General features: G+C 42.4%; 2 protein-coding genes across 4 annotated transcripts; both read right to left on the minus strand.

Moving 5' to 3' along the window:
* Positions 1–408: 408 nt before the first annotated feature.
* On the minus strand, positions 409–12,492 carry cmya5 (cardiomyopathy associated 5). The gene is made up of 14 exons (XM_034872488.1): positions 12,218–12,492; positions 10,712–11,354; positions 7,353–10,496; positions 5,143–5,238; positions 4,752–4,970; positions 4,627–4,649; positions 4,297–4,421; positions 4,046–4,180; positions 3,471–3,617; positions 3,113–3,260; positions 2,722–2,855; positions 2,483–2,600; positions 2,234–2,410; positions 409–2,139 (listed from the first exon to the last, which is right to left on the minus strand). The coding sequence occupies exons 1-14, from the start codon at positions 12,331–12,333 to the stop codon at positions 1,887–1,889; spliced, it is 5,478 nt and encodes a 1,825-aa protein (XP_034728379.1). The 5' UTR covers positions 12,334–12,492; the 3' UTR covers positions 409–1,886.
* Positions 12,493–12,984: 492 nt separating this feature from the next.
* On the minus strand, positions 12,985–20,173 carry tent2 (terminal nucleotidyltransferase 2). 3 transcript variants are annotated; one of them, XM_034872545.1, is made up of 15 exons: positions 20,093–20,173; positions 19,622–19,784; positions 19,346–19,465; positions 18,984–19,233; positions 18,759–18,873; positions 18,593–18,681; positions 18,361–18,418; positions 17,983–18,049; positions 17,806–17,882; positions 17,493–17,621; positions 17,316–17,359; positions 15,854–15,990; positions 15,226–15,317; positions 15,029–15,108; positions 12,985–14,921 (listed from the first exon to the last, which is right to left on the minus strand). In XM_034872545.1, the coding sequence occupies exons 2-15, from the start codon at positions 19,738–19,740 to the stop codon at positions 14,835–14,837; spliced, it is 1,464 nt and encodes a 487-aa protein (XP_034728436.1). In that variant the 5' UTR covers positions 19,741–19,784; positions 20,093–20,173; the 3' UTR covers positions 12,985–14,834. The 3 variants fall into 3 exon arrangements, with proteins under 3 accessions (XP_034728436.1, XP_034728438.1, XP_034728437.1); XM_034872547.1 differs by having other exon boundaries at positions 19,346–19,441; positions 20,093–20,171; XM_034872546.1 differs by having other exon boundaries at positions 19,622–19,787; positions 19,890–20,148.
* Positions 20,174–20,918: the final 745 nt, after the last annotated feature.

Raw genomic sequence — 20,918 nt, forward strand, 5'->3', positions numbered from 1 at the left:
TGTGTGTGTGTGTGTGTGTGTGTGTGTGTGTGTGTGTGTGTGTGTGTGTGTGTGTGTGTGTGTGTGTGTTTCAGTGTTTCATACAGGTACAGTATGCCTTCATGACTGCTGGTGTCTTTGTACAATTGTCAAAATGTTAAGTGTCCTTTGATACAAACCGTAAATTACCTTTGTCCTTTCAGTTACTGTTGCTCATTCTCTGTAGATGATTGGTAACGTATATTATTGAAATATACGATATACGATAAATATAAGATTCAAACCATGGCTATGCTCTTTTTTTTTTTCTCAAGCAAAATAAACAATACCATTTCACTTAATTTATAAAATAACAAAATATATGAGCTGTTTTCTTTCTGTTTTGTGCTTTAAAATATGTAGATGTTTTCCCCATCTTCTAACCAGATGCAGCAAGAGGCCTGCTATTGGGTGACTTGTTTTTCCAGTGATAATTACAGAAGGTTTCGCCCTTGCCCACAATGCTTATTGTGTGATTAGTTGTTTAAATGCTGGGAGGATAGTAAGCTCTTTGTCTAGTTTTGGCCTTAGACATGGAAAAAATGAGAGTATTTAGTTTGAAAGGAGATGATGCATACTTGACATCAGATATTGTTGTAGTCATCGGTTATGTGAGGTAGAGACCCCCGCTGAGACTTCTCCTGGCTGGCTGTTTAATAGGTGCGGTAAAGGGAAATAATTTGGATCTGTTGTCAATTGTGTGCAAATGTCTTACGTGTTTGCATATTTTCAATTGCAGTGATTTAACAATATCCTGTTGTGTCTTTCTGGGTTAGAAAAATAATCGTTTGTAGAATGAAACCTATTTAATAACTCTGGTGCTGAGAAAAGGTACAAATACAGTGCCAAGTCTGCAGCAGTGAGACTGGGTCCTAACTTTCTGCTGTAACAGAAATAGGTCTTGAGTTCAGCTTCAACAAAAAAAATTCCAAATTCCCAACCCAGTTTTATCAGTCCCAGTCACTTGTCAAAGAGCTGTCCTTGAAATCCCAGCTGATGCCTGATGGTCTGCATGTGTTTGCCCCCACACCCTTCTTCTCCCTCTCATCTCTCTGTTTTCCCAGAAATGGGGAAAGGTGTCAGAGATGAAAAGAGAAGGTAGTGTCTGGAAAATAGTTCAGTAATAATTGTGAAATGACATGTCGCCTGGAGAACTGAGTATCTTTGTCAGCAAGGTGTACGGCTCCTATCAACAGTAGCTGTAAGTCAGCAAAAGCAATCTGGACACCTAAATGCATGATAGATTTAGCATAAGTTGTAAGGATTGGTGGCAGACATGAATTGGAACCTGATTTTAAGCGAGTATTGCCACTAATGGAGTACAGAGGCCCCCTAGTGGTTTGAAAGCTAATGAGCTGAAAACAAACAAGCAGTCCATTTTTGCAAATAGAAAAATAAACATGTTCATTCAACTCAGAAATTAAAATCAGTTTACAAGACATAGGAAGAAAAACAGACCATCTCCACTTGTTGCGAGTCACACATAAAATATAGAAGAGATCACATCTGTTTACAAAGGTTATTTACACAAATTCACAACATGAATTGCAATTCAAAAGTGCCACAGTATGTCTCTTGGAGCTATAAACGAGTTGACAAACTCTATTGTTTGTCTCAGTAATGATTCAGTGTGTTTGACTTCAGTATGGTTGGATCTCACTAGAACACACAAGCTCATAAATGAGGCCACTTTAAAAGACTAGGACCCAGTATATCTTATGATATGAGTATATTTTATGTCCTGCCATATCTGCACCTTTCTCAGTAATGCTATGGTGGCCATCAGTTATAAAACAGTAAGATCATTCAAATGAAAATATGTCCATCATGAACTGTAAACTCCTCGGTGTGTAAGGCAGATAGCAGAGCTAGCTGTCCTTGGTGAACTCCGGCATCTCCAGCACCATGCTGACCTCCAGGCTGCCCGGCATCTCTAGGGCTAGGGTAGGGTGGCACGGCTGGGTGAAGCGCTGGCAGAAAATGCCTAACAACTGACCACTTTGGGCATTGTAGAAAGATAAACGACCAAGCTGGTAATCCAGGAGAGTACCCACTCGCTCAGGCCTCTCAACCACAAACACACTGGACTGAACTTCATTGTGGAGCAGCTGATACCTGCAGCTGGACGGACAAAGAGAGAAAAGAAAAGCAGGGTTTAGACCAGAAAAGTGATGGGGAGTAGAGTATATGGAGGGGCAGGTTGCTTTATGCATACCCTGATGGTGTAGGAATACACTGCAAACACCACGACAGGCTGTTTTCTCCCAGTGGGCTGCTTCTGTTGGCTGTGCTGTATGCCACTCCTAGCCTGTAAGCTGTGCTCCCTGACACAAGGGTTTCCCAGTAGTATTGCCCTTGTGCTGGCAGCAACTCACCCAGGATGGATGGACACCTAGAAAACACACAACCTCTGGTTTACAAAATTGTTTAAAAGGTTGAGTGGTAGGAGCTGAGTCAAACTTACTCATTGTCTGTAGATGGTGTGTTTTCATGTGCGTCCTGAGAGAAGCGCAGCGTGGTTTGGTCCACTGACAGCTCCAGGGCAGGGTGAGCTGATGCCTTCAGCAGGTGGAACCTTGTCCCTGCAAACAGTAACAGGTAAGAGAATAAATAAAAATAAAAAAACATGAAGATAATTGTTGTGGAATTCGGTACTGGTTTTGTATTTTTAATACACGTGGGTGTTTGTGTGTGTTTTGTTACCTTTGGTGGAAATGAGGGCAGCCTCGCTCTGTTCGCTGGCTCCAGACTCATTTACAGCTTTGATGTAAAACAGATAATTCTCGTTGGGCTGCAGGAGAACCCTCTGTTCACAGCTTTTGATGCCTGAGAGGCACCTGGGATTGTCACACACATACATGCACACATACAGATTAAAGCAATAAACCTTAGTACGTGTATGAAACATTTTTATGTAGATTTTTGTCCAGCTCGTTTGGGCAACAATTATGATTATGTCTTTACATCTTATTTCAGAGGCATGTACTGTTTGTCTCTGTTTGTTTTAAACCAAATTGACTGGCTTTCCTAATATGGTAAATTACATTCCCACCCATCTATACGTCTACCTATGTGCTTAAAACCAAACACCCACCTGAGCCCCTCCCCCTCCAGTTCATACTGGCGACAGTACTCCAGGGTGTAACTCAGTTCGGGAGTCTGATTTGCTGAGCTCCACCGCAGCGTGGCTGAATCCCACATGACCGTACAGCGCTCTGTGTCAATCACTGGCACTGATGGGGCTGCGACAAAAACAACTCAATGTCAGTAATAGTTTGAAATTAACTTTTGTCTTCAAAGGTCTTTCTCAACCCCCAACAAATGTAGATACTGTAATATAACAGAAACGATCAATCTAAACTCCCTTCACAATGCCAGTAAGGAATAAAATGATGATCTACAGTGTCATCAGACAGTTGTTGTATTGTTGTAGCTCCAGTGAGCAGACTGACCCGTTCTGAAGGAGAGTCTCTCGCTGGGCAGAGAGCAGCCTGTATAGTTGACAGCCATCACCCACACCTTGTAGGTCCTGTCAGGCTCCAGCTCCTCCAGGACACAATAACTCTCCTTCACTGTCACACGGTACTCCTCTGACACAGCTGTGGACAACAGCAGCCACAGCACATGCACCATGTTGGTATGGAGGTATTTAGTAACTCAGACAGATTTTATATTAGGCTACATGACATTACATGTCATTTAGCGGTTTTACAATTGCCATATAAGTCAGAGGTTGCACGTTTCCGGAGCAAACAGGGGTTAAATGTCTTGCTCAGAGACACATTGGTTGATTTGCCATATCAACAAAGTCTATACCTATTATAAATCCAACAAGATGATACGCCATACGATGTGTATATGTGAAAAAATTGAATGAGTTGCAATTTTAATTAAAACAATTTTTAAATGTAATTTCTTTAAACAGTAGGCCTATATCAATTTGAATTCTGAAGTAGAATACAGAATGAAAGCACTTTGAACTTTGGCCACTTTTTCCCAGTTTAAACACCATCCTGAAAGTATTTACCTCCTTGTGGATCCTCCATGCAGTAGACCTGGAAGCAGTCTATGATATCTCCAGGGTTGACCTTCCAGTAAACAGTGACACTAGTGCTGGTGGCTGAGCCTGGCTCCTGAGGCTGCAACGTAGGCCTCTGAGGCACTGTGGTACAGACCAGGAAACATACAAGATTCATATATGGCACACACATGCACATGGCACAAGACGGCTTGTAAATGTCAGGGGTTTTTGCAAAGATATGTGTACACCAGACCTACCTGGGATTCCCTTGCGCTGTGCGAGGTGAGAGCTGGAAGTGTTGCCCTTGGCATAGTCCTCAAACACCAGCAGTCCCTTGGGACCCAGCTCCAGTGACATGGCTGAGTCCAGAGCTGCCTTGAGACTGAACACACAACCACAGCATTTATTCTTTATCCATGATCACAGGTCAGTTTCAAAAATGTGTTTTCTACATGCTGGGCAAAGCATAGGTTATATCTCTGCAGGTCAAGCAGCAAACTGTTTGGTTGTCACTATCTAGAATGATTCTAGTAAAACTGGTTAGAAAACCACACTAGCTCATACTCCGTTCACTGAAAGCACATTACCTTGCACGAATGTCTTCAGGTGACTAGTGGGAGAACAGAACAAAGAGGGATTCATCAGATTTGTCACATTAACCCTAATCATTGGGCAAATATGATACCATTGATCAATAAACCTCAGGACGTACCCGTGCGTCAGTGTCAGCCTCCCTGGCCGTGGTTTCCAGAGTGGCTTTGGTGGAGTCGATGCTCTCCTGGAAGGAGACAATCTGGTCATACAGCTGCTCCAGCTTGGCCTTCTTCTCCTCTTCCATGCTGACAGACATGTCGTTGTACTGCTCCATCACCAGAGCCATCATCTCCTCATTCTGCACCCGCATGGCTGCCTCGCTCTCCACACACTGGTCCTGGTCGAGAGGAGAGGGACACAACACAGATGTTACAAATGCAAATATTCACATATGAAATAGTGTGTGTCACGTCACTTAATGAGTCAGTGTTATGTAAATACTGAGCCAATGGCAAATAATAATAAAAAAGGTCCCAGTTAGTATTAAATGTGAAGTCTGTTTGTTTTACCTCTATAGAGTTGTAAGCCAGTTCAAGCTCAGACACCAGGTCCTCGATGTTCTCCGACCTCCCCTGAAGCTCTGAGATCCAGTCACTCAGCTTCTCCTGATAAAAATACACACTTGTAGATAGATATGTCATGTATATATGCCAAAGCCTCTGACAACAAGATAATGCTGTGATAAAAAATAAAAAAACTTGGACAAAATGTTGCTTACTGCACCTTTAAGGGGAATCATCAGGGAGGATATTCTAGAAGGAAGAACGGTGGCCATCCCCCCTCCCCCCCCCCCAACAAAAAACAAAACCTGACAGCTCACATTTAGGGCTGACCACCACTCTGCTAAGAGTCAGAGGACAGGTGTGTGTGTGTGTGTGTGTGTATGTGTGTGTGTGTGTGTGTGTGTGTGTGTGTGTGAGAGAGAGAGAGAGAGAGAGAGTGTGAGAGCCACTAGCAGTTCCATGCCTGATAAGGTGTAGTTTTGCAAAGTTGTTTTGGTAACCTTGGAATGATTTTCCCCCCTGTGGAGTATCTGAATAGGCTGCTTTAATCTTTGTCTTAATTGCAGTTGTCAACATTTAACATAAATACAATTTTACACACATGTACAAGACCCGGTTAAAATATCTGGAAATTATATGATCATCTTCTGTTTGTTCCTGGTGAATGAAATGTCTAAGGCATGACTTGCAAATTAAAAACTACACAGAAGCTTTTTGGAAAACTGCAGATACAAGACAACAACATTTAAGTTTCCTGCTTGCTAGAATGTGCTATACCATTAATTTAAAAACACAAAACAAACAAACCAGATTTAAAAAAGAAGATGGCTGACCCTGTACTGACCCGAATGGACACTGAGTGAGAACATTGTGTGTGTGGGTGTGTGTTTGAGCAGATCACATATCAGTCTCCGCTTGATGATGTCACATTGGACATTTCCACAGATCAAAGCTGAGCATTACATCACAACATTGTAATGTGCTTGACCGCAGCCTGCCGGCATCCTGAGAGCATGCAGTCTGAATGGAAAAGTTATAGCCGACTAATATTGGAGCCCTTTGATGACCCGAACTAATGCCAGTAACGTGTGCGGGATCATAACCGTGTGTCGAAATGCTGGTAAAATGTATGATTATGAGCTGCTATTTGAATACAGCATGCCGTCAGACATGAGAACTGCTGCTGCGTCGTTTCAGCTGCAGCCTGCTAAGAAGATCAAAACACTTGGTAGACGCTGTGATGCCTCTGAGGTCACAAAGAAAAATAAAAGAATAAAACATGTTATCTGATTTAAAAAGGAATATTCAAAGATTTTGGTAAGAATGCTTGTTGGCTCCTAAAATGTTAAACTAGTCTTTTAAATCTGTGTTTTAACATTTTGCTACAGCTTTTTACAAATGTCCATTGAGATGATTCATTGACAATAATACTAATACTTTGAATGATACTTAGCCTTCCATTTTACTTTAACGTAATGAATGTATTAATGTTTACAGTAGTCATTTACAAGTTTTAATAAAGGGAAATTCATTAAAAGTTGTCCGGTATAGTATACATAAAGTATTTTATACTTATTTATAATCATTTTGGAGGATGTAGTTTGCAATACATTGCATTATACGGTTGTTAAGCCTACCCACATTGAATGGGTTGGAAAAAATAATAGAAAAAACGTGTAAGTATAACACAATACAGCACCATAAACTCCAAAATGGCCATACAGTTGAATCATTACAACCTTCTTAAAGGATTCAATGTTGCATTAGTTTTAGCTAGGTCACTGGGTGGATCGAATAAACTGGCAACTGGATGTAAATTTCTTTTGCTTGCCAAAAAACTATTCAAATACAGATAAAGAAATGCACAGTATGTTGTCATACACAATGACATTAATAATGTTTGGGTTTGAGGGCCTTATATTCTAAACACCAATCAGATATGGTGCAAATAAAAATCCATTGTATTTAGGTTTTACAGCTTGGGTTTCTAAGACCACAAACAGAAGTGATAAGTAGCAATGTATCAGTAGCAAGGGGATAAAACAATGTTTTGTGAACTGTAAAAGAGGGGCTCAGATCTCCAGGCCCTCAAATGCAGCATTGTGGTTAAAAAGCTGTGACGACCATTAATATAAACTCAAGTAAATGTAAACGCATATATATATATATATATATATATATATATATATATACGTTCCATTCACAGAGATTGTTACCTTGATTTCCTCGTAGGCTTGGTCCACAGCAGCAACTGCGTGGCTGTGATGCTCTCCAGACACATAGTCCCCCTCGGACAGCAGGCAGCCACACGTGAGACAGAACCAGTCCAACCCCTGCAGCTCAGCAGCCAGTCGGGCCTGACTCTGCTCCTCTGCATCGATGATTTCATAGTCAGCCTCAATGAGCTCTTCTTCTGGGGGCAGATCCAAGACTTTCTCCTCCGTCACTAACTCCATCCTCTCTTCTCTCTCATGACCTGACTCCGGTTTTGGTTCCTCTGCATCTCTTTGTGTTTCAGGTTCTGGCATATCTTCTGCATCCTGTTTAGATATTATCTCATATTCAAGCTCCTCAGCAATCACCTCTGGAGCCTCTGAACCTGCTTGATCTTGCTCTTTCTTTTCTTCCACATCCTCTCTGTGCAGATCAATCTCTGGACTGGAATCCTCTGTAACAATGCTTGTTTCTGGGGCATCTTCCACTTTGTGAATATCTGCTTTTTGTTCGACATCTGCTGTTCCTGACTTCATATCCTCTCTTTGTAGCCCGGACAAATCCGTCTGGGGAGTAGAGCTCCTCAGAGAGGAAAGGTGGCCCTCATCTACTTCAAAGTCCCGGTCCATCCTCTGCTCCTCTGTGTTGGCCTCCTCCACAGGAGCTAGAGGAGAGTACCTCCTGTCTAACCCGTTTCTGGGTAGTGCGTCTTCATTTAAAACAATGTCAGGTTTTACCTCTAGTTGAGGCTCTGTCATTGTTTCAACATTTAGGGCCTGAAGAGTGTCAGGGCATGTTGTGGTGGTTTTAGGTGCTATGAGATGTTCACATGTGCTGTCAGATTCAGAGAGAGCTACTGCATCACTTGTAGTCTTCTCTGACTGACTAATCGCTATGTCTATCTCTACAGCTTGTCCTTTGGGGACAAGAAGGATGAACTCATCATCCACATTCACCATCCCCTGAGCATCAGTGTCCTCTGTGGGGGTTTTATCTTTGGCTTCAGTTATTAGCTCATTGTCAGTCACTGACGCCTCTTTTTGATGCTGCTTGGATTCAAGAAGTTCAAGCTGTTTCTTATCTGAATCTGTCTTGACTTCTTCTGCCAACACCAGTTCAGTTACTTCATTTGAAATCCCAGCTTTAACATCTGACCCCTGATCAGCTTCAGCAATAAATTCAGACGATTGGCTCTCAACGGTTTTTTCCTCTGCCAGAGCTTTATGTTCCTCCTCTCCTTCAAATGTGTGTACATATGTTGTCTCAATACTTGTAACTTCCCGAAGATCAATCTGAACTTGAGTTTGGATCTCTTTTTCATCCACAGCTTTTTCAGTGACCTCCACTAATGCCTGTACTGCAGAATCACAGTCAGTGGTGACCTCAACAGGTGCAACGTCTTCAGGAACAACTACTGCTGCTTCTTTCTCCTCACACAGTAATGTTTTAGCGGAAGACTCTATTTCCGTAGTGGTGAGCATTTCCTGCCTATCAGTCTCACGTTCTTTCACTTCAGCCGGGGCCTCTGCTATGGCCTCGGTAACTACTTTCTCATTAGCAGCCACAATCTCAGTGTCAGCAGCTGTCTCCTTTAAGAAAGTCTTCTCAGTAATGATGGGAGGGGCCCCGCTGCTTACAGGCGTTATGACAGCTGTCTCCTCTACAGCAGGTAAAATCTCCTGAGCGCTTTTTTCTTCCACTTTTTTTTTTTGTGTCTGACGTGGCTGCTCAGTTTCAATCATGCTAGTGGTTTCCGCTGGTTCAGTAGAGGTAACAATTTCCTGTCTTACAGTCTTAAGATCTTTAGCATCCGCCGGGGCCTCTGCTGTGGCCTTGGTAACTACTTTTGCATCAGCAGCAACCATCTCAGTGCCAGCAGCTGCCTCCTTAGAGAAAGTCTTCTCAGTGACGATGGGAGGCGATGCAGCATTTACGACCTGAGTGTTTTTTTCTAGTTTTTGTGTCTGACATGGCTGCTCAGTTTCAGTCAAGCTAGTTGTTTCTGCTTGCACTTCTCTCTGATGATCCTCACTCTGCTCTGTTTTCTCTACTTTACTGTCCACCTGCTGAGTTTTAGCAAGTGATCCATCAGTGCTGCTCTCAGGATGCTCAGTCTGGTCTCTCTTTACCTCACGTGTCACCTCCAGATCCTCTATCTGATCCTCTTTCAGTTTAGACTCCTGAACTGATTCTACCGAGGCTTCTCTGACAGTCTGCTCTTTAGTCCCCATGGAAAGTTGTGTTTCCTCCATCTCCTTTTCGGTCTCTGTAACTATTACTCTTTTCTCTTCAAATGTTGCTGATTGTAAATCATTGCTGTTATCTCCAACACTGACTTCCTGAGTCGTTGTTTCCTCTAACTTGTCTTCTTCTCTGTCCAGTCTTGTTAGACATCCTGTTGTGTCAAACTCAGACTGCGACCACATCATCCTCCCCTCCGTCTCATCCTCCACTGATTCTGGTTGATGCTCCACTGTGGGAGTTTCATCCTTCAAAATAAACTTCTCCAGGTACCCGTCAGCCTCCTCTGAATCTGACAAACGTCTCCTGTAAGTCTTCTCTGATGCCACACTCTCTGCCTCAGAGTGTTCCCCGTCGCTCTTCGTCCTCTCGCCCACAGCGTCTTCATAAAGATCTGAGTACATAAATGACATGGCGGTTGGCTCCTCCAGCAGGATGAGGTCAATGATCTTAGGGGGTCCAGCGGAGATATAAATGGGCGTGAGGATGGTCTCTTCACTCCCAAACAACGCTGAGCCATTCTCCTTCCCAGATCTCTGGCTCTCTCGTCTCCTTCTCATTTCACTCTCCGCCTCATTGTCTTCTTTCTTCCGCAGTGCATCGGCAGGAGCTCCTTCCCCGTAGAAGACCTCATCCAGGTGTTCCCCAATTATATCCAGATCCGTAACAAAGACAAAGGAGTCCTCTAATGCAGAGGGGCTCTCTGTCTCCTTAGCTGGCTTTTGCTCCTCCATTTGGGGCTTTGCTGCAGGCTGTTCTGCCTCCTCCTGCAGCTGCGGAGCTTCTTCTCCAGGAACCACCACATCAACCAGGGTAAACTTCTCAAAGTAGTCTATGTCGGTGGCGCTCTCTTTCTGAGAGGGTGTGTGTCTGAGCTCTGTGTCCGCAGAGTCTTGCTTTGAGGGCTGAGGAAAGATCACAATCAGCAAGTTTTTTCAATTAAATTCGATTTGGACAATTATGTGTTCAAAGCAGCACATTTACTAGACAAATGAATATATAAATTTCATGTGAATGGCAGAAAAAGGCAAATGAAACCAAAAGTAGTGTTAGAAAGTGTCAGAAAAGGAATACCTCATTATTACAACCACTCAAATCAATCAGATAAATCAATAAATACCTCTTGATGCATTATTTCCCCCTCTTCTGGCAGGGTATGGTTCTGTTGCAGTGTCCAGTCATGTTGGTTTCGGGACTTGATCTTTGAAGTCTGGTCCAAATAAGACAAATTGTCCTGCAACTCTGTGCTCTCTTCCTCGTCCACAGTGGGAAGTTTGGAAGGGACTCTGATGTTGAGAATCTCATAACCCTCTGAAATCAAACTAAAAAGCTGCTGATCCTTATTTTTGATTTCCTCCAAGTCTGGCTCTGTTTCAGTTTTCTCCTGTTTAACATTGGGGAGGGAAACCTCTGCCATCTCTGGTCTCTCCACTCCAAGCGCTGAAGCCGATCTTGAACTACCAGGTCGGCACAGCCTGTCCCCCAACCTGCTGCTCCTTCCTCCAGACCTTGTCCTCCTGCGGACGATTTTCTCCTCATCAAAGACGATGGTGATCTTTCCAGCGGCTCCAGAGCCCTCCATGCTGTAGGCTTCAGAAATGGAGCTGGTCTCCGAGGCCCAGGGAGTAGAGCAGCGGCTAGAGGCCGTTTCCCAAACAATACCACTGTCCTCACTTTGAACGGTTACCATAGAGAACGACGGATCCACCATCAGACACTGGAATTTGGGCTTCACAGACTGGTCCTGGACAACCTCTCGCAGACTGGAAGAGAGAGAAATTGCCAGAGTTAGAGTAGAGGAGGAACATGACTAAACAGATCTTTTTGGCACAGATCATGTAACTGCAAAAAAAGAGAACAAACCAATGAATCAAATCTGAGCAAGAGGTGCCAGCATGGAAACCAAAAACACCACCACCGCCAATTTACATTTTGCACCTAAAGCAAATTAGCAAATCCCGATGAAAATACGATAACTCTCGCTGATGTACTCTCAAGATGATTGCTTGAGAGGTGTCTGCTGCCAGGCTGCCAATGTGAGCAACGAGCCAAAGAAATAATGATCAAATGCGCTTTGAGCTGTCCCTCCTCCTATCAATACAGCTCAGCCCCTGCGGGGTTACAGCAAGGTGACGTCCCAAAGCGTCATTTATGTAATATTAGAGAAGATATGCCTGGCCTTCCCAGATACTTGCAAGATATCAGTGTCTTCTACTATTTATGACATGGCAAGGAAAACTAGAGCACCTAGAATGAAACATGATAAATGAGATGTAAAATATGGGATGGTGAATAATGTCAAATATTGGAATAGAAGTGCCTGCAGTTCCATACTGACAATTCCTTGTATGAACAGAAGAACAGATGGTCATTTATTATATGAAATGAAATGTATGAGTGCTGCTTTATGTCACTTCTACACACTGGTCCAGTCATGTTCTGCAGACAGACTTGAGGCTTCTCTTTTCTCTAATTAAAGCAAAATGTATTTAAATGAATAAGACTAGAATCTAGTTTCTCACAGAGTCCATTCCATTTATTTCACAGCAGAAAAGACAAACTTAACAGAAACAAAATAAGTCACGATTAAGGTTATTCAGCTTGTAAGATCCAGTGTGTTAAGCACCTGTTTTGCAGTTCCTCCACCTCGTCTTCATCGTCCTGGCTGATTGCCTCTGAAGCCTCACTCTGAAGGTCCTGCAACTCCGTCATTTTAGCGTCCAGACTCTCACATTCCTCCATTTTGGTAATAACTTCAAGCTCTCCCTTTTGCAGTCCCCAATGTTGTTTTTCTGTGTATTTAAGAGTCCTCTTGACGTTTTCAGCCACTGTGATTTAGGAAGAGTTGGTCTGTCTGTTTGTGTCATTCTAAGTTGGGAGCAGTCCCTCTGACTCAGCCAGTGACAGAAATAAACACAGTGGGGAATTAAGGTGGAGGGGAGTGGAGCTAGAGAAGAGAGCAGAGAAAAGGTTGGTCTCACTGGGTCTTAAGAGTTTGTTGTTAGTGCACTTAACCCAAGAAGTAGTTTTGAACTCATGAAAAGATTGTTATAGATATGGGGAAATTATCTTTACCATGGTCTGTGCCTGCTGGATGAGCCAGTATGGCTTTAAGATCAAAATTCCCCTTGCTAAGTTAAATATAGGCTATGTGCTGAAACAGTACCCCGTGGTCCCCCTGCTGCTGGTGGCACTAAACAGCATACACACATGCATACACGTTTTGTAAGGTATCTACCACCGAGCAGTACTGGCACTATGTAGAAGTCATAAAACTAGGTGTAATAAGGTGTCAAACAACGTAACAAAAATTAATCAGCACGAGAGCTGCCAGATGAGGCTGCAGAGAACACTTAAAGAAAAGGTGCAGATATTCAGGAACCATCTTTACTTTTAAGGCCTCTGTAACACTAACACCTATAACATACTAAATGATGTCGGAGCTCACGATGACGGTGGATAAACTGCCTCAGCTTAAGGAAACAAAATTACTATAAAAAGATAGCAGGTGGACTAGGTGGATTAGACCTGATCTATGGGATGGCATTGGTGTCATGGTTAATGTGGATAAAATCTCTGATCTTTAAATTTTAAATGCAAAGTGATCAAATATAATATTGTGTGATGAGTTAGAAAGTGTTTGTTCTTGAGACCTGTTAACATCCAATACCCCTGAATAAATGACCATAAAAAAATAAAATTAAGGATGCTACCAAAACTCATTTTGTCAAATACTCTGCAGTCAACGCATCTGAATATGAACGACTGCCACAAAAACAGAAGCCAATGTACAGTTTAATATGATTTCGGAACTTCTATAAGTAAAGCCAAGAATTCAGCAGGTTTCACATAGAGCTCAAAAATATAAAGTGAAAACAATCTTCAAAGATTTCATTCTTTTAAATAAACATTTAAAAGTCGGTAATGTACAAAATGTACAAAAAGCTGAGAAAAAAGATAAACTCAAGAAAAAGAAAAACGTCAATTGTAATTTCTTCAAATAACTTATGCATACAGTGAACACAAAATGAGTGGATAACATCTATCAAGTAGATACTGAACTAATTTCCCACAGCATAGGCCTCAAGTGTTGCCAGATTGGAGTGACAAAAAGAAGTCCAATTAGAGCCAAGAACTAACCCAATCACGAAAGTAGCCCAATTTTTATTTTTCACATAGGAAAAGGTTTTTTGTTAGTATGTGTGGACAATTAAATAAAAAGTAGCCCAATTGGACGGAAATTGTCCCAATCTGGCAGTACTGGGCTTGACACCAGGCTAGGGAAGATACAACACAAAATACAACACATCATGAGCAATGATAAAGAAGTAACAATGTCCAGTCTGGCCTATTCACAACACCCTCCTGATCACCTCTGAGTCACTTAAATTATGTTACTTAAACATCACTTAACAGCAAGCTCAGTTTTCAGAGAAGCTTAGAAACTTAAAAATGGTAATAAAGAAAAGGAGCGCATTTAATGCAGCTGTAGAAAAAACGCGTCTATGGTGTTCAAACCCACAATAGCTTCACTACTGACCTAGAAAAATAGAAAAAAAGGCTTTGATCAAAAGTTGGTCCAGACAGGCTGAAGATATTGTATATATTGTACATATATGTGGCAGAAGAAAATGATTGGCATATTCTTCAAAACTGTACAGTTTGGCTCTAGCAATGTGGACATAACATTGAGATCAGAAGAGATAAACTTGGTTGAGACAAACATCAACACTGTTGCTTCTATTTATGCCAGCTTCAGATATGAGCAGGGTGCAGGCATTACTTTGTCTTTTCATACTTTGTCAGTACACTTTACTTCTTCCCAGGAATGCTAAGTGTGTTAGGAAACAGGGCCATGTAGCAGCACTAACTATGTCTAATAACACTGACCATTATCATCATGCTTCAGTGGGGCATCTCTCTGTCAGCAGTTTATGTGACAGGGTTATGATTTCAGAGCCTTCTGGTGTCATTCCTATTATCAGTTTTAATAATTTGGCAAAGTCTGCTAAGCATCGGAATATGAGTGCAATATATCCAATACATACTGCCAATGGAAATACAGTATGCCACCAATACCAATGCACCCAGAGCATTCAGAGTCCCAGTCTTTGTGTCTTTGAGCTGCAGAGCAGCAGGGCTCCTCTCTCAGCACATCCAAAAGGTCTCTAGTTGTTTGTAGGGACAGGCCTGTCTTGAGGTAGAAGACTTCCGTCCGCTTGTCTAATAAGAGGAGCGACCCCTTATCTCCTGGATGACTCCTTGTTAATGATGGCCCTGACCGGGAGGATCGAGTTCAGGTCCTTCCTGTCCTTTAGTATCCGACATGACTGCGCAGACACAGAGAGGTAAGAAGCAGGAGGATTATGAATAACTCATCTGCTTGGAGGAAGAAAAACAATCTGAAGGGAGTACAGCTGTCAGAACTGGCATGTACCTCAGCAAACGTAGCTTTAATGGCATCAAACTTGATCTTCTCATGGACCGCCCTGGCGACGTTATTTTGTTCGAATGGTTCTGAAACACAAGACATTGCTGTGACTCACTGGATATGTAGCATTACCAGGGACATTTCTTCCATTGACGTTCCAGTTATTGGTGGCAGGGGCATGTTATGTCCACTGAATTGTTTACCTTCCACACATATGTATTTGTTTCTCCACTCTTTAGAATTGTTCTTGGGCAAAGCTTTGGCCTCTCGAACAGAGATCACCTGCTTATCCCACCTGCGAGACACAGAAAAAACAAAAGCAGGGACTTATTTAGTCCTTTTTAGACTGAAAATAAACAATGACCACGATCCTTAAAAACCATCCCAGTGGCTTTGCAAATTTCAGCTATTCAACTACGTGTACACAACAACTTATACACACTAACAAACAAAGGGGAGGTTTTTCAGATAGATTCTGTGCCTTCAAGGTTCAGATGGCTTTAGTTAAATTCAGTGCAATATAGAAACAGACAACTGGAAAAGTACTAGTTCAACGTTGCAACTGTGGCGTGTCACAGTAAAACACATACTGCAAACACAGGGATAATGGTATGTCATGTAGTTGCAGGCCAAAGGTCCCAGCTGCTCCTGCCCCTCACCCAGAAACATGAAACCAGAGAAGAGGAAGCAGGATAGAGGAAAGAAGAGATGAGGGACTGGAGAGGGAGAAGAAGTTGGCAAGAGGAGCAGGAGATGAGGAATGGGAGCAAGAAAATCAGCAGGCAAAAACAACAACACTAGACTCAGTAATGTGATGTCCTTGGGAGATACCTGAAGTCCGTGGCGTAGTATTTCAGAAAGCCCAAAAGAAGCTCTCCAAGAGAGGACTTGTTTGCTGAGATGTAGGGAGGGACGTGTTTGGGTCCCTCTGGAACCATGTCAATGTCGAGGAAGGCATAAAAACACTCCTGAAAATAAGAGCACAGGACAAAAAGACATGTGGCCTTTTTTTAACGATCCAAGCGCATGGCGTGAAGAGCGAGGCGCAGCTGCGTTTAGGGTGTGTCCAAATCCCCTTTTGCTAGTTTGTTGGCGGAAAAAAAGGGTCTGTGCGCCAGGTGCATGGTTCAAAGGGTTGTACTTATTCCATAGGTGTGTTTTAGGCGTAACATGCAATAAACCAATCAGGATGTCATCTCATGGCATATGATGGTGGATTTGCACCATAAACATTTTTTTGTAATCTTCTGCATGTTTGTGTGCTGGTGCACTTCCCTGTGTGTGTGTGTGTAACAAGCATAGTGTGCACGCTGTGTACGAGCGTAGAAGCATTTCACTAATGCACTGTTAAAATAACAATGAAATGCTGCGTTATTGACTTAAGACCAGGTTTTTTCGTTGGTCAATGGCACAATATCTTTCTGCTGCCGCAAGATAGCACTACGCCAAGAATGAACCTAAACACACCTCTCTGTAAGACCAGCACCCATGGGTGCAAAGATGAGCACAGTATATTTTCTATTTAAATGACGTGGGCGCAGGATGGGAAATTAACAACAGCGTCCGTCTTAAAATAGCAAAGACATTTGCGGCAGGCGTCGTGCCGCGCTGCGCCGGGCGCAAGTTGGGGCCCAAAGACTTAAAACTGAGCAAATTCTGACAGATTCTTTGTGATGGTTAAAGTAAAGTTAAAAGAGCTCTAAGCGATGTCACACATTTTTTTAGGCTACAACATTATTTGTCACATACAGAAAACATCTCCTCACTGTCCATGAGCTGCCTGTCCCCAGAACACACTGCGGACAGCTCAGGCTCCACAAACGCCAACAAAAAAAACTGTGCCAACCTACACCACCAAACACAACAAACAGTGTTTCAGCGTTCCAGTCAATCACCAACAAGAAGGAGTAGGGGGGGGGGGGGGGGGGGGGGGGGGGTTAGTGCGCTGAAGCATGGAAGGGAGGGGCAGGGGGAGGGGCGGGATGAGGAGTAGGGAGGGGCAAGCTAGTCTCGTTTTGTTTGACAATACTTTGAATGTCAACAAGAAGTAACGTCACCCAAGATCGCTTAGAGCACCTTTACAGTGATGCAGAAATGTTAATTTTTTATTTAAGTAGAGAGGATATGAATAGATAACCGTGTCTGCAAGGTAGCTAACATTTTGTATTTTCCTTTCGTTTGCCTTTAACATCGTTTAACATACCATCTGACTGAAGTTTACAGATTATGTACCTCTTGTAATTAACCTGGACAAGCAAAAACAGATAAACTAACTGCAAAAAGAGACTCTTACTGGGTAGTCCCTCTGTAGAGAGGGAAGGACCGGTTCCTTAAGAGCTGTGAACAAAACAACACATTCAAGATGAGATTCATAATAGTCAAAAGTATGAATGGAAATTACACAAATGTTTTGTCTGTGGGTGTCTGTGTGTGCGTGTGTGTGCGCGTGTGTGTCAATGTGTGTACTGACTCTGGAGGTAGTGAAGCACCATCAGCACGAGTGTGTAGCTGCTTAACGTTCCTTTGCTGGCATCATTGATTTGATTGTGCCGTGCCCACTTCTTGACAACAAGGATCATAGGTCTTATCCTGAGATCCGCTGAGAGAGCCCACACAACAACACAGCAGGTCAAAACTTTTCCTATCTTCTTTTCACGTATCAAATTTGCTGCTTACGGCTACTGAACAAAATGATCAGTCACAGTTGGAGCTGAATAACTTCGACAGGAATTTTCAAAAGTTAGTGCCATAAAAGTCAAGGTGTTAATGACTGTCTCACCCACCATAGGCATAACTCCTCAGAAGGAATGTGTTTCTGATGCCCACTGTGTTGTTGATATTCAGATCAAACTCTAGATCACTAGAGAGGGTAGGAGTAGTAAAAGTTTCTTATGAACACTTCTTTCTGATTTAGAGGATGTTGTCATAAAAACAGGCTTAAACAACTGTTTGGCTCCTACCTGCCTTTCTCTCTGAACCTGAGGATTGGCACCTTAGCTCTGATCAGCTGAGTCCTCTCCACATATGCTTTGAATCAAAACAAACATCATGAAGTTTAGTGTCATTTTCTCTTTTTTCAATGGGTAAATAGCTCCACCTGGTGGAATCAGTGGGCAACATAAAATATGTAAATATGTATATAAATCAACTACAAAAATCCACTGTTAATCCCAGTATGTTTTGATTTTGTTTAGTAAAACTAATTGGTTATACGCAGTAAAGTTAAGACGTAAGTAAGTAAGTGAGAACATTTTAAGAAGTTAATAGTGGACAATAAATTATTCTAAATGATTGTATATTTATTTAAAAAAAAAAAAAAGTGTTTTATTATTACTCACACAGTGACTTGAACAACCTTTGCAGGACAGTAAGGACATGAATAGGATCAGCTCTTTTCTGAAACCGAAAAACATAACAGAGCTATGTTAGAGTTTTAGAGGAAGTGGGTATCTATGATCACACACACACACACACACACACACACACACACACACACACACACACACACACACACACACACACACACACACACACACACACACACACGCACACAGAGTCAGAGATACTCACATTTCCATTAAGAACCAGACACAGATCAGCATCACTGCTCCGGCATCCCAATCCATTCATTGAAGACCCAGTCAAGTAAAGTCGTGCAACTGTGAGACGTATACACTAATGAATAAACATTACAACAGAAAGTCAGAACAAAGTGAGAACGTGTATTTATACACACCTGCATAGATACTCTGTATGTCTTTTTGCAGCCGAGTTCGGCACGTCTCCTTCCGGGCCAAATCGGGAGTTTGCTGCTGGCACGCCTCAAACAGCTCCACCATCTGATTACTTAACTGAGGGCCCAAACACATGCACACTGGCTAAACCAATCATTCCTGCATGCACAGAAAGTCAGACTTAATGTGTATCAGCTGCAAGTTTAGGCCTTTTGAATATACATTACCTTGTCCTTAGCGTAGGCCTGCAGGCTGTTGGAGCTTTCTGGTATAGCATTCACCTGAGGGTGGATATGGGCACGTGGGCTGGGATAACAGCTATCCAAACCAAAGGATGATCTTGACGATCCTGGCACCGCTTGGTCAGGGCGACGAGGGGGTGTGTCCCGAGGTAAAGGGGAGCCTACTAATGGGCGGGAAGGGGATTCAAGTCGTTGGCGCTTCACAACATGGGGGCTGTATTCAACATTCTGCCTCCTGGAAGAAACACAATGATAAGGAAAGATATAAAAAGACATGTTAAAAGGAACATATTCATAAATGAAGACATGTTTAAAGAAATACATGAATGGTTGATGAAATAACATACTTGCGCCCATTGGGGAGAGTTGGTGTGTAAGGAGCCGGGACTCGAGGAGGGACTGGAGCTAGGGCTGGGTAGGGCTTCCATTCATATGCAGGCAATCTTTCTCGTCCAGAAACATAGAAGCTACCAATCAAACATAACCATATTAGTGTACTGGTGACAAAAGCGCAAGCAAGCGCAAGCAAAGTGCAAGGAGCCATTTATACGTGTAATACTATTTTAGAGATGCTGCGGATGTCTATCACACCAAAGCAAGTTGGTTTCTCTCGTCATGTTCACCTGTTGACAGCAGCCAGGCGTTGGTGGTTATAATCGTAGCGCATAGGTACAGGGGGTGGCGGATACAGGCCGTCATGGTGGGCAGACCGCCCCCTCGGTGCAGCGCTGCGGGGAAACATGCTGCAGTTCTTCACAGGGCTCCAGCATTAACTCCGCTGATTACCTGAAAGAAAGACAACAGAGCGATAATATAGCTTGGCTGTTGACTATCAACAGTACTGAACTCATCACCCAACAGGAATGGTAATTCAACGGAAACCGAAACTTATGATCGGACAATATAGTGCGCTAGCGAACGTTAGCTCAAGCACCACCTAGCTAACTTATGCTAGCTAATTCCGATCTCTAACATAAATGTTACCGCATTAAATCGGTTTCTGTGTAGATGTGTGTGAAGCCTATGACTTCCTAGAATACGTCATTAAATGATTGTAACATGTTTACTTAAAAACAGAACTCTGTAACACTTACTAAATTACATGTCACATGTAAACAAAACTGTGCTCGTCTGTACATACTTCCGCATTGATGCCATGACGTAATGGAACTTGATTTAAAGGGGACGTGGCCATGGTGTATAGGGGAAATCTAAAATTGTGCTGTATAGGCTATACTATTATATAAATCAAGATCCAACAAAGTCCATAAAGACTGAATTGATTTGTGCCTGTGTATGTTCTATAAAATGTTATTTGAGATACCGTATATCCAGGTGAGTTTCATTTGGATGTAGAGCACTAGCACTTTGAGATTTATTGATGAAAAGTGCATTATAAATAAAATGTATTATTATTATTATTAGAGCAGAGCTGTGAAACAAATAGGCCCATTACCAGTATAAATCACCCATAATCATTGTCTCATAATCAGCTTCTGGATTTATATCTACATGACACTATAGTCAGTCTTGTTCTACTGTTTTGCTGAATAACTATGTTCAAATTCACACATTAGGGTGTGTTTCACCTTAAACCCTTGTGTGTTGTTCGGGTATGTGGGATCCATTTTCAATATTTGTCAAAAAAAGATAATGCCATTTCTAATTTCTTTCAGCTCAAACACATTGACCTTGTCTCATTTTCTGTTAAGAACATAAAAAAATCCTTATTTTGATGACTGCACATGGGGGGTGCACACGGTACACCCCTTGTTAAGTAGTTATTAAATAGCTACTGCCAATCCATTCTCAATGTTCATAAATGGGATGTGGTCCCACATGTGACTTAGAACCAATACAGGGACCCGGATAAGAGAATTTATAAAATAATAAGATGATAAGAAAGAACAAGGTGTACAA

Source organism: Etheostoma cragini, chromosome 5 (assembly GCF_013103735.1).
Source record: "Etheostoma cragini isolate CJK2018 chromosome 5, CSU_Ecrag_1.0, whole genome shotgun sequence".
Classification (NCBI taxonomy): domain Eukaryota; kingdom Metazoa; phylum Chordata; class Actinopteri; order Perciformes; family Percidae; genus Etheostoma; species Etheostoma cragini.